The sequence below is a fragment of the Aspergillus piperis genome, assembly GCF_003184755.1.
Source record: "Aspergillus piperis CBS 112811 unplaced genomic scaffold BO85scaffold_6, whole genome shotgun sequence".
Classification (NCBI taxonomy): Eukaryota; Fungi; Ascomycota; class Eurotiomycetes; order Eurotiales; family Aspergillaceae; genus Aspergillus; species Aspergillus piperis.
In genome coordinates this window covers 961,820-975,548 of record NW_020291596.1, presented here as the reverse complement: position 1 = coordinate 975,548, position 13,729 = coordinate 961,820, and the positions used below count along the sequence as shown (strand labels likewise).

The following is a 13,729-nucleotide window of genomic DNA, read 5'->3' as shown; positions in this document are numbered from 1 at the left end:
CATAAAAAGACCCCCACGGCCTGGTCTACTCACCAACTGTCCTGAATCTTATCATTTTCATCGTTGCTTCTTCCTGTTCAACCTTGTCATTTCTGGGTTCCCGCACCTCCATCTTTTCTATCTACACTATCCTCCTACTAGTACAACCTCCTCTTCCTTGTATTCGCCCGCGACTTTTTCTGCTCGCTCCTCCTCCTCCTCCTCCTCCTCCTCCTCCTCCACATTTCAGCCAACTTCCGAGGCTGACCACTGGCCCGTTCGTCTCGAATCGCTCGTGCCAGGCTCTTCCTTGAAGATCAAATCAATAGCATTGTCGCCCGTCAGTGTAACCCCCGACCGACTCACGGGGGCCGCTTTCTTCGTTCCTTTTTCTCTGTCACCAACGATCCAATTATCGAGTCTTGTCCCCTCTCTGGCTTCCCTCCTTTGACTTCCAATGATACTTTAATTATTTCTCTCAACGGGATTATCATCCACTTGGGGAACCTGACAAGACTCCGCCCATTGACCGGGTCTTGATCTGTTTCCTCCTTCCCTTCTTCCCTCCCTCCCCCCCCCCCTCCATCTCATCCCACGGGTCGTGTCTATCCTTGCCTGATTTCACCTACGACATTTCTCTCTTCCCTCCTTTTCTCCCGGCTTTCTTATACTTCCCCTCTCAGACGCTCGTTCACGAGATCTCTCTCACCTGCGCATATCGGTTCTCATCATGAACTTCGGTTCGTTCAATCTCCCCACCACGAGATCGACCGGCGCTTCCTAGACTGTTGTCGCGGTAGGAGCATGTCTCTGCCGGGACCAAATGTCCGTATCAGCCTCGATTCCCGACACTTCGCTTGGCCTCACCTCCTCCGAGATCCAAATTCTGAGGCAACAACAACAGATAGCCCTGCAGGGCGGCCACGGTGCCAATGGTGTTTCCAGGGGCCGAGGGACCGGACGCACCAGCAACTCCAGTTCGCGCGCCGCCAGTGCCGCCAGCAGCCACGGTCGTTTAATTCTGGATCCCATGAGCCTACGGGCGCTATCGCAGCAGCTGGATGGTTTGCAACAACAGATTCGCAATCGCCTTGATGATGTAGGTGCTGCGCTTTCTTCCTCTTTCTCTATATGCCGTTGGATGTCCACTCCTCTGTCTGTTGTTCCGTTGTTTTCCCTTTGATATTGTCTGCTACAGTGGCCTGGCTAGCTTTGCTTCCCTTCAATACCCCTCCTGATGATCGCCTAATATTCCGACACTAACACATAGTAGCTGGAAGAGCAAATGCAGATATCTATCCAAAGCACTTACGATCGCGCCGGCAACGTCATTCGCAACGCTGATGCCGAGATTGCCCGTACCCGTTCCATTTTAGCCTCAATTGACGACTTGGAGAATGAGCTTGCGAAGATCGGGCATATTAGAGAAATCGTGAAAGCGTATCGTGGACGTATAGAAGGTCTCGATCAACGCCTGGATCAAGCCGCCCGCCGGAGACACTGAGATGCCAACCCTCGCGATATGTTCCTGTCCGCACTCCAACACACCTTATACTCTTGAACTTCAACCCTCAAACCTTTCTTTCTACCCGGATTACCCTAGCGCCATTACATAGTCATTCTATCCCGGAGGCTTCCCTATATTCGAATTTCCTCTATCGGTTGACGAGCCCACGGTTGCTTATACGCCCCATTACTTGTCTGTCTACCCTTCACTGCGACCTCGGAGGTCGATGGCGGTCATTGCAAAAGTAAAAAACTATCCACAAAACGACGGACGAGCCACACTGTGCTCGACCGACGAACAAATATGTGTTCATAAACCAGTTGTGTCCTCGCGGACCTTGTGTTATTATAACTATGCTGCCCAACGTTCTTCATGCTGATTCTGATTCTCATCGCAGAGGCAAGGGTTGCTTTTTGCTCTTTTACCTTCGTCTGTGTATTTGGAGAGGACTGCTGTTTAAAGATCGGGATATCGGCCTCGCGGCTATTATTGGCTTCCAAAACTACGCTAAATTGCCAGGGCAATAAGGTGTTGATAGCGTTGGTATACCTCTGCATTTATCGTCTACTTGGAGTGCGACTCCCTCTCATCTCATGATTCACGTGTTCACTCTACGAAGTTGATGACGCCGCTGTTCTTCTATCATGTTTCGATTCCCCGACGAGCATCTATCCTGTCTGTTTTGTTTTGACTGGGCGGAATCCATTTGCAATGATATCACCTGTGTTTATGTTCGTTGAAATCTGTTATTGAATGTCAGCTGCCGAAAGCAACCTGTACCATGACTCTGTCAATACCGGTTGACGACCTAACCATCAGGTAGCCTGAAGCATGTACCCCTTTCATCAGTCACCGCCTGATATGCCCATGAGGATACCCGGATGTGGAAGCTTCAGCGGCAAGTGTTGTATGTAAATATATTGATCTTCTTTTGTTGACTTTCTCAATGCATTTCTGCGCCTACAAGGCCTTGTCGATATGTGGCGGACATTTCATCTCCTGCGCCAAATACTATCGAACCTGCTGCGTGTGACGAGCGCGCCCAGTGCTCATCCATCTCCCGAGTTGTGGTGCCATACATGTTTACACCAGAGTACACAGAGGTTGATTTACTGCATAGAAGCCTCTTCGCCCTCGCCGCCATCATACCGGTGGATATCGTTTCCGGTCCCAAAGGCTGTAGAGATAGGTCAACAGCCAGGACCAATCGATTCATGAAGGTGGGCTACTTGGCATCCGCTGCAGTTTGAGGGTAGGCGACTGACGACGCAGGGCAGATGTAAGGTGGGATATCGGATATTCGTGATATGTGGTCAAGCACCCGCCATTACTTCATCCTTTTGCTCCTCCTTGGGCGCTTCTTTCCGACGCTCAGACAGCTTCTTGCTCCGCTTGTCGGTTTGAGGGAAGCGCTTTTCCGTCCCGCACGTAGAACAACAGACAACTAGAACATCCGCCCATGGCTTCTTGCGGCCGCGGCTGGCGTTTCGGATATCCTGCGTGCAGGTTACTCCAGGAATTAGAAACGTGTCGCAGCGCTTGCAAAAAGACCTCTTGACGTCGATGGGTAGCCGAAGCTGTGACTTGAGAGAGACACCGCGCATTTGCGACATATAGACTCGAGAGAGTTGAGGCAGTCGCTGTGTCGTTGATGGATTAAGCGGCTTAGTCGGCTCATTCGCCGATGAAACATCAGATCCCACCACTTGCGGTACTATGCGCTCCGTTCCTTGCATTTTGGCGCCATCCTCTGCTTCATCGATTTGGTCATTTTGTTGACTGACCGAGGGCTGCTGCGGGGATGGTTTCCCTAATGATTGTAGAAAGGTGGCCGCGTTGTAGAGATAATCGATCCGTGCGCGAATGTGGCTCTGCGCACCACCGGCAGAATCCTTCTTGCCCTTTGCTTTGGCTTTAGCCATGATGGAGAGGCATGTAATCAACCTGAGGTAAGTGAAAAGAAATTAATTCACATAGTAGGCAGCGGGGGAGTCTAAGCTTCTCGAGCAGCCGTCCGGCACTAACCCGATGCGGTAAGGAAGTTGGCCGCCGGTGACTAATGGACTCAATTCACGTGACTGGGATCTCGGAGGCTCAGCCGCTCCCATCCCTTCGCGCGTCGACAACCTTCTCTTCATCTCCATCGTCTTCCTTCGCGCTTCGACCTTTCCCATCCTCAATTCATCTCACAACAGTTACGAGGAGGATTTCGCATCGTCTTCGAACTAGATATCCGGCTTGCATAGCTTTTCACCCCCCGTTTTTATCTTAACGACATCTACCCAGGCTCGATTGCCTTGGGATAAGACGCGACAACAACAGAGTTTTCTCGAATACTTCCTTTATCAACACCATCCATCACCATGTCTCACGAAGAGGATCTCATCGACTACTCCGACGAGGAGCTTCAGACCACTGACGCGGCGGCCACCACCGCTGCCCCCGCCTCTAACGGAGAGGCTAAGAAGGGCGACTTGACGGTTTCTGGCGGCCGTCCGGACAAGAAGGGTAGTTACGTCGGTATTCATTCGACCGGTTTCCGCGACTTTTTGCTCAAAGAGGAACTCCTACGTGCCATCACCGATTGCGGTTTCGAACATCCATCGGAGGGTTAGTCTATCACGTATTCTTTCCCAAAGCTCCCTCCATTGCTCCATGTTCCAACGTCCGTCCATCTCCGCGGGGGAAAATCCATAGTCGTTCTGGGGCGCCCATCTCGCCTCCGCTTGCGGGCGGCATGAGGATGTCTGTTTCGCGTCATACATAAGACGAGTCGCCCTGCGGCAGTAGTGCATCTACAGCCTTATGCTTGTTTGCTTCACTTTACTCTGGTGAATTACGGCAACACCATGCTCAGGGGATACCACAGATTGGTTTGTTCGCCTGCAGAGATTCTGGACGAATTGTGGTTTGCTTCCGAAGAACACGGGTCGGACGCTTCTCCACCGTTCTCTGAATTGCAGCCGTCCTCCTGCCGCCTGCGGAAAGAGCTCTGAACAAGATGTCTTACTGCAGCTGACACAATTTTCGACTGTGTGCAAGTTCATTTGACTTTTGTTGTTTGGTGGAAGAACATACGGGACTATAATGCATCCCTTCGGACTCAAAACCTCGGGGATGGACGGACGCTGCGACGCGAATTGCTTTTTCTCTTTCTCAAAACTTATGGGTCGAGTACAAGTCTAACATACGGTTCCGCCTCACTACAGTCCAGCAAGTCTGCATTCCTACCGCTATCCTGAACGTCGATGTTCTCTGCCAGGCCAAGTCTGGTCTCGGAAAGACCGCGGTCTTCGTTTTGACCACCCTGCACCAGCTGGAGCCGGTTCCTGGCGAGTGCTCTATTCTTGTTATGTGCCACACCCGCGAGTTGGCATACCAGATCAAGAACGAGTACGCTCGTTTCAGCAAGTACCTTCCCGATGTCAAGACTGCCGTCTTCTACGGAGGTACCCCAATCCAGAAAGACGTTGAGTTGCTCTCCAACAAGGAGTCCTACCCCAACATTGTTGTCGGTACTCCCGGTCGTCTGAACGCCTTGGTCCGCGACAAGAAGCTTTCTCTGCGCAACGTCAAGGCTTTCGTTCTTGATGAGTGTGATAAGATGCTGGACCAGATTGGTGAGTTTATTTGCGTCAGGTTATCTTACGTTGTACTGATGATTTGTTATAGACATGCGTCGTGATGTCCAGGAGATTTTCCGTGCCACCCCTGCCGACAAGCAGGTCATGATGTTCAGTGCCACTCTTTCTCAGGATATCCGCCCCGTGTGCAAGAAGTTCATGAGGAACCCTCTCGAAGTCTACGTCGATGACGACACGAAGCTTACGCTGCACGGTCTGCAGCAATACTACATCAAGCTCAGCGAAGCGGAGAAGAACCGCAAGCTGAACGAGCTCCTGGACAGCCTGGAGTTCAACCAGGTTATCATCTTCGTTAAGAGCACCCTGCGTGCGAATGAGCTCGACAAGCTGTTGCGCGAGTGCAACTTCCCTAGTATCGCGGTGCACTCTGGTGTCAGCCAGGAGGAGCGGTAAGAATACTCGTTGCCCATGTCGTTGGCTATGCACTAACGGTTGGTAGTATCAAACGCTACAAGGAGTTCAAGGAATTCAACAAGCGTATCTGTGTCGCCACTGACGTGTTCGGACGTGGTATCGATATTGAGCGTATCAACCTTGCCATCAACTACGACTTGCCGGCTGATGCCGACTCCTACCTGCACCGTGTCGGTCGTGCGGGTCGTTTCGGTACCAAGGGTCTGTCGATCTCCTTCGTCAGCACCGAGGATGACGAGAAGGTGCTCAAGGATATTGAGAAGCGCTTCGAGGTTGCCCTTCCGTAAGTACCGACCGATGTTTACGAGCATGTGAACGAAGCTAATGAGTACTAGTGAATACCCCGAGGGCGGTGTTGACTCGAGCACTTACATGGCCTAGATGATTGGGCCTGTGCTCGCCGGAACAGTATGTAGCAGGAGAAATTGAGTTGAATTTTATCGCAGGTTTTTCGTCTTCGGTTTCCTTGTTTCCTTTGGCGTGATGGTTCGGTTGCTATTTAACATGTCGCTTTCTGGGAGGCACTGGTAGGGAAGGGAACATCTGGAGGATAAAAAGCGTACTAAATGATAAGGATAATAACTAGATGCCTGGGATGTGTCTTGGGCCAGTGCCTTTTAGCATGACAGTGTATTATCAAATGTTGCGATTATTTTGATTAGGACTGCTTGCTTCAGATTGACTCAGATGTGAGCCAGTAGCCAGTAGGATCACATACCAGCACCAGCAGAATCTCCCCTCCATATTACAAGCAAACAAAGAACCGAACACCTCCATTGCAACTGCAACATAGACAGCCCATCCACACCCGGAACCCCCCCACCCTATCGATAAGACCGAGCAAGCAAAAACCCCCCAAGATCCCCATCTCACTCACCGACCCCAAAACCTATGACGCAACCAGCCAGCCATACCCTCCCCACTACTACTACTCACCACCAAGTCAATCAATCCCTCCCCCATAAGCCCTCCTCACCTTCTCTCATTCCCTACAACACACGCAATCTCCCCTCCCCACACACACCCCCATACCGCGAGAAAGAAAACAATTTGAGTATACCTCAAAGAGATAGATAGAAAAAGAAAAATGACCCCCCGCTGCTTCATAGTCCGCCACGGCGAAACCTCCTGGTCCCTGAACGGCCGACACACGGGCACGACGGACCTCCCACTGACGGAAAACGGCGAGAAACGGATAAAAGCCACGGGGAAGGCGTTGGTCGGGAATGATCGGTTGATTGTGCCGAGGAAGTTGGTTCATGTGTATGTTCTTCCCTATCCTATTTTTTTTACCCATACATTACATCTTTTGTATATGTGATAGTTTTGGGGGGAGGGGTTACTGATAATGGTGATGGGTGTTATATAGGTATGTATCACCGCGCGCACGGGCTCAACGGACCCTCGAATTACTCGAAATCGGATGCAGGGAGAGGTTACCCTGGAATGAGGCGCGGAAGTCCGAGGATGAAGAGCCGATACGTACGGAGGCGAGGGTGGAGGTTACGGAGGCCGTCAGAGAGTGGGATTATGGGGAGTATGAGGGGTTGACTAGTAAGCAGATTCGGGAGATGAGGAGGGAGAAGGGGGAGGGGGAGTGGGATATTTGGAGGGATGGGTGTCCTGGGGGAGAGTATGTTTTATATCCCTTTAATTTATTTTCTTTGTTTTTATCATGGTGTCGTGGGAGGTGTGATTATGGTGTTGGTATTGAACTTGCTAAGCTAACTGTGATATCGGTTGCCACACTAGATCCCCCGAAGACGTGATCAAGCGTCTGGACGCGGTGATCGCAGAGATCAGAGAGAAGTTCCACAAGCCCTGTTTTGACGGCGACTCTTCCACGGGCAAGGGCGATGTTCTCATCGTAGCTCACGGACATATCCTGCGTGCGTTTGCGATGCGCTGGACGGGGAAGCCGTTGACGGAGACGGCGCTGATTCTGGAAGCGGGTGGTGTGGGCACGCTGAGGTGAGTATAATACCATATACCCCCTGGGTGTTTGTTTCCTGTGCATGTTGCTTTGCTGACTGACTGACTCTCCCCACGCCAGCTACGAGCACCACAATATCGACGAGCCGGCAATCATTCTCGGTGGAGGGTTCGTAGTCGATAACTGAGATGGCTGACTACCTGTAGAGAATCTCATAGTTAGCAAATAGAACGAGAGAAAGATCCATAGAGAATTGTTAACCACTCTACCAATACCCCATTGTATACTAACTAACCCATATCACATCCATCCATCATGAAAGAATTTCAGAACACCCAAATATCTTCTCCCCTCAACCCTCCCTCTTTTCCTCATCACCACTGCTATCCCCTTTAACGCCCTCCTCTCCCAGCACCTTCGCAGACCCCATGAACAACGCGCCAACATACCCGCCCAAGAAACGCATATCCTCGGCCTGCACGGCTGTCATCCTGAGCAGATTCTCCGTGTCACGGAGGTTAGCGTTCAGCTGCTCGAGCTGATTATGCAGGTTGGTGTACTGGCGCGTTTTGGCCATCGACATGGAGGAGCTGCCCATGGAGGAGGAAGGACCGGCGGTGGTGGAGGCGGGGAGGATGGAGTGTCGAGGGAGGGATTGGGAGTGGGTGTATTGGTGGGAGGGCATTGTTGTTCCTTGTCGGGAGTGTATTGAAATTTAGATTGGATTGGTTGTGGTGCAGGCGGTAAATAAGTGAGGTGAGTTGTAATGGTGATGTGTTGGAGAAGATACTGGGAGAAGCAGCAGATAGAGGGGATTTGTTTACCCCCGCGGTACTGTAGGTCACGTGCATGTGTCTCCGGCAACAATCACAAATATCATCGTATGCCATCAAACTGACCCATTCATTCATACAAGGTATACTATTACTGTTGCAACCGATTAAGTCTCGTTTATTGTCAACATGTTCTAATCAATGGAGCAGTTGCCGCGCCGACATTCCCGACACAGTTCCTCTCCCTAACACCCGGTAGGAACATGAACCCAGCCAAATCAAATCAATCAATCAACAGAATAAATCAACCCCTTGCTCTTTTTATGCGCCAGAAACCGGACCATGAATGAGAAAGATGACAGGGTGGTGGGATGTTCGCGCCAGAGCCCATACAGAACAGCACAGAACAGCTATGGAAGGAGACGGCCAAGGAAATCAAGTCAAAGGAGGGCATGCGTGTCAAACAAAGCAGCGGAGATGGTAGGGAATAGACAACAGGTCGATGCGCCGAGCTAGGTAGTGTACAACACTGGGTCTTGCAGAAACAAGGCATGTATGGTGTGCGTCTGGCAATGAACGTCGGTGGTATAGCTGTGGAAAGTCAAAAAAACGTATTTATCTGGTGGAGCTTCATGCTCATGCTCATTAATGTTCGAGAATGCCGTGCAACTTGAGAGGAAAAAGAAAAAGAGATAATCAAAGTCAAGGCAAATCACCACATGCAACAATCGTGCATGCACGCACGCACGCGCCCGCCCGACCACTCCGTAGTGGAAATCATCAAACGAGAAAGTGAGAAAGTGAAAGCCCCTATGTCCCTTGGTGTATATGTAAGAAAGCCGCAAACAACAGACAATTGACATGGAGTCTGTGCCCACCCTCCTTGCCAAAGCATCTCATTAAAAGTATATCCTTTATAGAAAAGCAAAAGCAATACGGGTTAAGGGCGTCCCAAAAGCATGGAAATCACCCACCCGACTGGGAAAGGGAAAAGATGGAGACGTTAACGAAACCAGTCGTGTCCATAGCAGTCAGCGCCAAGGCATGTGCTCAGCGACTTCGAAAGAGAGACGAAGGAAGGACGGGCTTCGCGACTCAATGAACGGGCGCTGCAGCTGGCTGCGCGCCGAGGCTGATCTGGCTGCTATGGGCAGAGGTCTCGGAATCGAGGTTGGCACTAGCCCCGCTGTCACCACTCTCCGCGCTGGCGCTCGCACTTCCTGTCAGACTTCTATGCTTGGGAGTGCCCTTGGCGGGATACGGTTTGCTCACCCCAATTTGTTGTTCAACCTGCTGCGGACCTACCGCATTGCCATGCCCAGGAGGATGGCGAGGGACTGGCGCTCGCATGTGTCCCGGAGGCGACGGGTGGCCGCCGTTCGGAGGCCCCTGAGGTGGGCCAAAGTTCTGGTCTTGGGCAGTCGCTGGGCGGCCCATTCGCGGACCAGGAGGACCACCGAAAGGAGCGGCAGGAGAATGGCTATTCCTCCTGCTTTGCGGGTACGGATGAGGAGGGTAGTCACCCATTCGGCTGGTAGTCATCGAGTTGGTCCGGGAACCAGCAGCCATTTGGTTTCGGTCAACAGACCCGTACCGGTTCGACGAGTAAGCCATCATAGGGTTGTCTAGGAGAGAGTCATGGAGGCCAGGAATTTCCTGCATGATACGGTCACTGGCGCGCTTCCTGTTTCCTCCAAAGTAGCGGCTGAACGTCCCTGTTCTACCACCTCCGCCGCCACCCGGGCCAGTGCTCGAAAGGAGCTCGGGATTCTTGCGAATCTGACTAGCACTGGGAAATTTCTTTGTCCTCTTCGATGTGATACTCAGCATATCAACGTTGTCCGGGTCGATCTGGGGGACCAAGCTAGTATCCATGGGATCGAAGTAGTCATCCTCGTCCTCTTCATCGAAAGAAGCCGCCTTGGAAGGCGGAGGTCTACGGGGACCACGACGCATATGCATCTCTTGCTCTCGAAGCTGCAACTCCCGCTGGCGAATGGCCAGCTCGCGTTCTCTCAAAGCCAGTCCAGATGGTCCGGGGCCTGGCGGAACGTCCGGATAACCATTAGCACCATTTGCAGGCATACCCTGATCACCCGCATCATCATAAACGACCAGATGACTGAACTCCTCGAGGCCTTCCAGAGACGGTTCACGAGGCATCCTAGGCCCGCCAGCCGGGGGCTGAGCGCTTGGTGGTCGCGACATTCCAGGCATCGGAGGTCCACGTCTCGGTGGGGGCATCATCATGGCGGAACTCGACCGTCCGGGAGGCGGGCGCATAGGGCCATTTCTGGGGGGAGGAACCGAAGACACCCGGGGCGGAGGCTGAGCCAGGGCCGGAGGGGGAGAGTCACGAGGTTTGCTCAGATTAGTGGCATTGATATGATGCAGCATTGCATAGAGGGTCTCGACGCGTGGGAGTTTGACATTGGACTCCGTTGCCAATTTGATGGGAGAACCGAGATACGTCTCAATCTCCATGGGACGCCGAGCCTGGAAATCCTGGTACATAGTGTTTTGTGTCTGGATGCTCGTCATTTTCTCCGTGGTCTTTTGGTTGAAGTCGCTAGGAAAAGAGCAACCGTGTGCTTTCGCCAAATCGATGAGTTCGTCGATCACGTCCGATATCAGCTGACGCACGCCGACTTTTTCTAATAATTGCTGTACATTTCCAGAATCAAACATAACGCTGGCGGGGTAGAAGGCAATAGGACTGAAAATGCAGTAGTTAGCAAAAGCTCGATATCCTCGTAAGCATGCAGGAGGATAATTCACCCTATAATACGTTCAAACTGTTCTTGTCTGATGTTCTTCGATACTTTGCAATCCACCTGGCCGGAACTCAGAGTCATCGCCAGCGCCGCAGCCATATCGGTCTGGATGGAAGAGGGAACGTTGGAGTTCTGATTCGTGGCACCGACCCATATTTCCGATGAGTTCAGGTGCTCAAACTCGCTGGCTCCGATCTGAGTGATTTCGACGCCCGATACAAGCGAAAGAACGACGTTTGTCGGGAACCGTTGTTCCAAATGCGATTCGACACCGAGGGTGTTGGTTGTGTTGACCAAGATGCAGGTGTGCTGAGGGGTCACAACGGACTCTATTACCGCGGCCAGGTCATAGACATCGGGCAGAGCCTTGACGCAGAGGATTACATAGTCGTATGCGTTCTCTCGTGATGCTGCTTCTTCGGGTGTCCGAACAACTATCGTATGATTCTAGTCAGCACACGAGCGACAAATGTGTGACAAAGGGACAGGACTCACCATGGCGTGGCTTAAACCGTTCATTTCCAAACGCTTTCGACCTAATTATTCCCCGTCAGAACCTTGCCATGTTGTGAGAATGAGCGACCAGCCATACTTGAAAGACACGCCGTATTGAGAAACTGCCTCGTAGCCCGATTTCCAGACCAGTGTCACGTCGCAGGAGGTTGTCGCCTGGAGCCTCCAGGAAAGGAACGCCGAGATGGCATTGCTGCCCACTAAACAGACCCGCGTTAGCAGACGACCCATGATGATGTCTGAATTTAACGTAATCTAGGAGTCTCTTGGATGACAGCGACCGAGTGGACCAGCAAATCATCCAAGAAGAAGGGTTGTCGGGAGATGACGATAGATGGTGTGGTTTTCTGGGCAGCGGCTGAGCACTAACCTGACAGAATGCGCAAGCGCGGCGGAGGAGCCATGATAGTCGATCAAAATGGGAAAGAAGCGATCCGATCAGCCAGTACGCGGTGGTTGTGGAAAAAAGCAATGGACCGTTAGACTGGAATTAGGTATCTCCTGAACCACAACTAGAGGCGCGATTGACGCTGCCTAACCACGGAACGAAGGGACGCAATCCGACGACGACTGAAGCCAGGGTTGATGTCGAGATCGATCTAATAAAGGACACACGCGAAAGGCGCCAAGGACGAAGATAACGAAAGTAAGGGGAATCACAAAAGGAAGACTTGACAATAGAAAGGGAGATTCAAATAAAGACAAACGAAAGGAGGTATGGTTCAACCGTAGGAAGGGAGTGGAAAGTAAGTAAGAGAGAGAGAGAGGCGAGGGAGGGAGGGAGGAGGAGGGGGGGTGGTGGGAAGGTGAAAGGGGAAGAGGAGGAGGAGTTAGCAAGTCAGTAGGGAAGAGAGTGAGCGAAGGTAGCGAAAGAGAGAGAGAGAGAGAGAGGATAGGATGGGATGGCAGATGGCGGATGGCGGATGGTTGGAGTAAGAAGCAAGATGGAAGACGGTCAGCTTTGGGCGGAAAGGCAGCCCGAATGGGTGAGTTATGGAGCCGTGCGTATCTTTTTCTGTAATTTTTTTTTTTTTAGCTTTCACGGTTTATCTTAATTTTTCTTTTTTTTCTCTTTTTAATTTTCTATTTTTCTCTGTTGGTTTTCCAAAGTCTCTAACGGCCGTGGATCCCCCGCCAGGGCTCGATCCGGAAACGGAGGCAGGAAAAGAGGCGGACTGAGCGACAACTGTCAGCGGAGAGGGGAACCCGGATTTTGCATGCGAAAGCAGAAAGTCTGTCTGATGGTCCGAAAGGAATGTCCCAAGAATATCGAGCCCCTCCAAAACGGGATGCCAATAGGAAGATGAGGGAGGGAAAAGAGAGTGAGAGGGAAAGATTGCGCGACCCAAAAAAGCCCCAATAATCTCGATGGTCTTAATCGGCCACCGGGGGGAGGAGATACTAATTGTAGACTAACTAATTAACGATCGGAAAGAAGAAGACCGTGTGCAATGGAATATGACTAGGATAGGTAGGATTATTATTAGTTTGACTCGGAATTATGTATGGAATTTTGATTATTAGAAGAGTGTACTATTATAATAAGATGATTGTCCCCCCTCATCAAGCCAGCCATCGGCTAGATCATTTGTACCAGACAAATTGATAGCAATAGTAACGATAATAATAATAACCACCACCACCACAACAAAAATAAAACCACTACAGCTACTAGCGAGAATGAATTGAAAGAATAAATAATGAATCGGGAGAGGGGATGGGGAGAAAAAAAACACTCTCCATTTTCGCGAGGTACCTACGACTGCACCTACATTAGTTGGAAACTCCTTGTACCTGGGTTAATTTGTACACTGGGTCTAAGCCGTTCCGAGTATCGTCCACGCTTACCAGGAGATGCTACCGCGCCAGGTTGAAACCGGTTTTTCTTGTTGGTCACTCTTCCCTTCCCAGCTTATTCCACAGTAATAACCCCATGATAATGATCATCTCAGTTTTCATCAATGCTGGAGAAGGAACCCCATTGATTAATCTCGTCTATATCTATTCATTTAATAGACTACCGACATACTTACGTATCTGAAGAAAATCCAGCAAGATGTTTGGCTTCCCCTATCTGACATTATCCCTATTAGGAGGGACTCACAATTTGACGTCTCTGATATAGAGCGACAAAAGATGCTGCAGCAGCACCCCCTGAAAAAAAAAAAAAAAAAAAAAAATCCTTCCCTTTA

The 13,729-nt window shown here is 51.1% G+C and overlaps 6 protein-coding genes across 6 annotated transcripts; 3 read left to right on the top strand and 3 right to left on the bottom strand.

Moving 5' to 3' along the window:
• Positions 1-802: 802 nt before the first annotated feature.
• Positions 803-1,483, top strand: BO85DRAFT_369163 (uncharacterized protein; the record flags this gene model as incomplete). The annotated part of the gene is made up of 2 exons (XM_025655905.1): positions 803-1,078; positions 1,253-1,483. The coding sequence occupies 2 exons, from the start codon at positions 803-805 to the stop codon at positions 1,481-1,483; spliced, it is 507 nt and encodes a 168-aa protein (XP_025517102.1).
• A 938-nt stretch (positions 1,484-2,421) lies between these two features.
• BO85DRAFT_263284 (ribonuclease P Rpr2/Rpp21/SNM1 subunit) lies at positions 2,422-3,555 on the bottom strand. The gene has a single exon (XM_025655039.1). It carries the CDS (start codon positions 3,406-3,408, stop codon positions 2,800-2,802), a length of 609 nt encoding a protein of 202 aa, XP_025517101.1. The 5' UTR covers positions 3,409-3,555; the 3' UTR covers positions 2,422-2,799.
• A 294-nt stretch (positions 3,556-3,849) lies between these two features.
• On the top strand, positions 3,850-6,225 carry BO85DRAFT_418384 (ATP-dependent RNA helicase SUB2; the record flags this gene model as incomplete). Its single annotated transcript, XM_025657814.1, has 5 exons — positions 3,850-4,096; positions 4,696-5,106; positions 5,159-5,519; positions 5,570-5,827; positions 5,880-6,225. The coding sequence occupies 5 exons, from the start codon at positions 3,850-3,852 to the stop codon at positions 5,923-5,925; spliced, it is 1,323 nt and encodes a 440-aa protein (XP_025517100.1). The 3' UTR covers positions 5,926-6,225.
• An 85-nt stretch (positions 6,226-6,310) lies between these two features.
• BO85DRAFT_418383 (histidine phosphatase family protein) lies at positions 6,311-7,664 on the top strand (the record flags this gene model as incomplete). The annotated part of the gene is made up of 4 exons (XM_025657813.1): positions 6,311-6,807; positions 6,914-7,177; positions 7,297-7,515; positions 7,598-7,664. The coding sequence occupies exons 1-4, from the start codon at positions 6,632-6,634 to the stop codon at positions 7,662-7,664; spliced, it is 726 nt and encodes a 241-aa protein (XP_025517099.1). The 5' UTR covers positions 6,311-6,631.
• Positions 7,665-7,829: 165 nt separating this feature from the next.
• On the bottom strand, positions 7,830-8,162 carry BO85DRAFT_486791 (DASH complex subunit HSK3 family protein; the record flags this gene model as incomplete). The annotated part of the gene is made up of 1 exon (XM_025663405.1): positions 7,830-8,162. The coding sequence occupies one exon, from the start codon at positions 8,160-8,162 to the stop codon at positions 7,830-7,832; it is 333 nt and encodes a 110-aa protein (XP_025517098.1).
• A 1,183-nt stretch (positions 8,163-9,345) lies between these two features.
• Positions 9,346-11,941, bottom strand: BO85DRAFT_369027 (ketopantoate reductase family protein; the record flags this gene model as incomplete). The annotated part of the gene is made up of 5 exons (XM_025655897.1): positions 9,346-10,966; positions 11,029-11,458; positions 11,520-11,560; positions 11,617-11,737; positions 11,908-11,941. The coding sequence occupies 5 exons, from the start codon at positions 11,939-11,941 to the stop codon at positions 9,346-9,348; spliced, it is 2,247 nt and encodes a 748-aa protein (XP_025517097.1).
• Between the last annotated feature and the right edge of the window lie 1,788 nt (positions 11,942-13,729).

Coding starts and splice junctions, on each gene's coding strand:
- BO85DRAFT_263284 (XM_025655039.1), bottom strand. CDS start 3,408: ATGGCTAAAGCCAAAGCAAAGGGCAAGAAGGATTCTGCCGGTGGTGCG.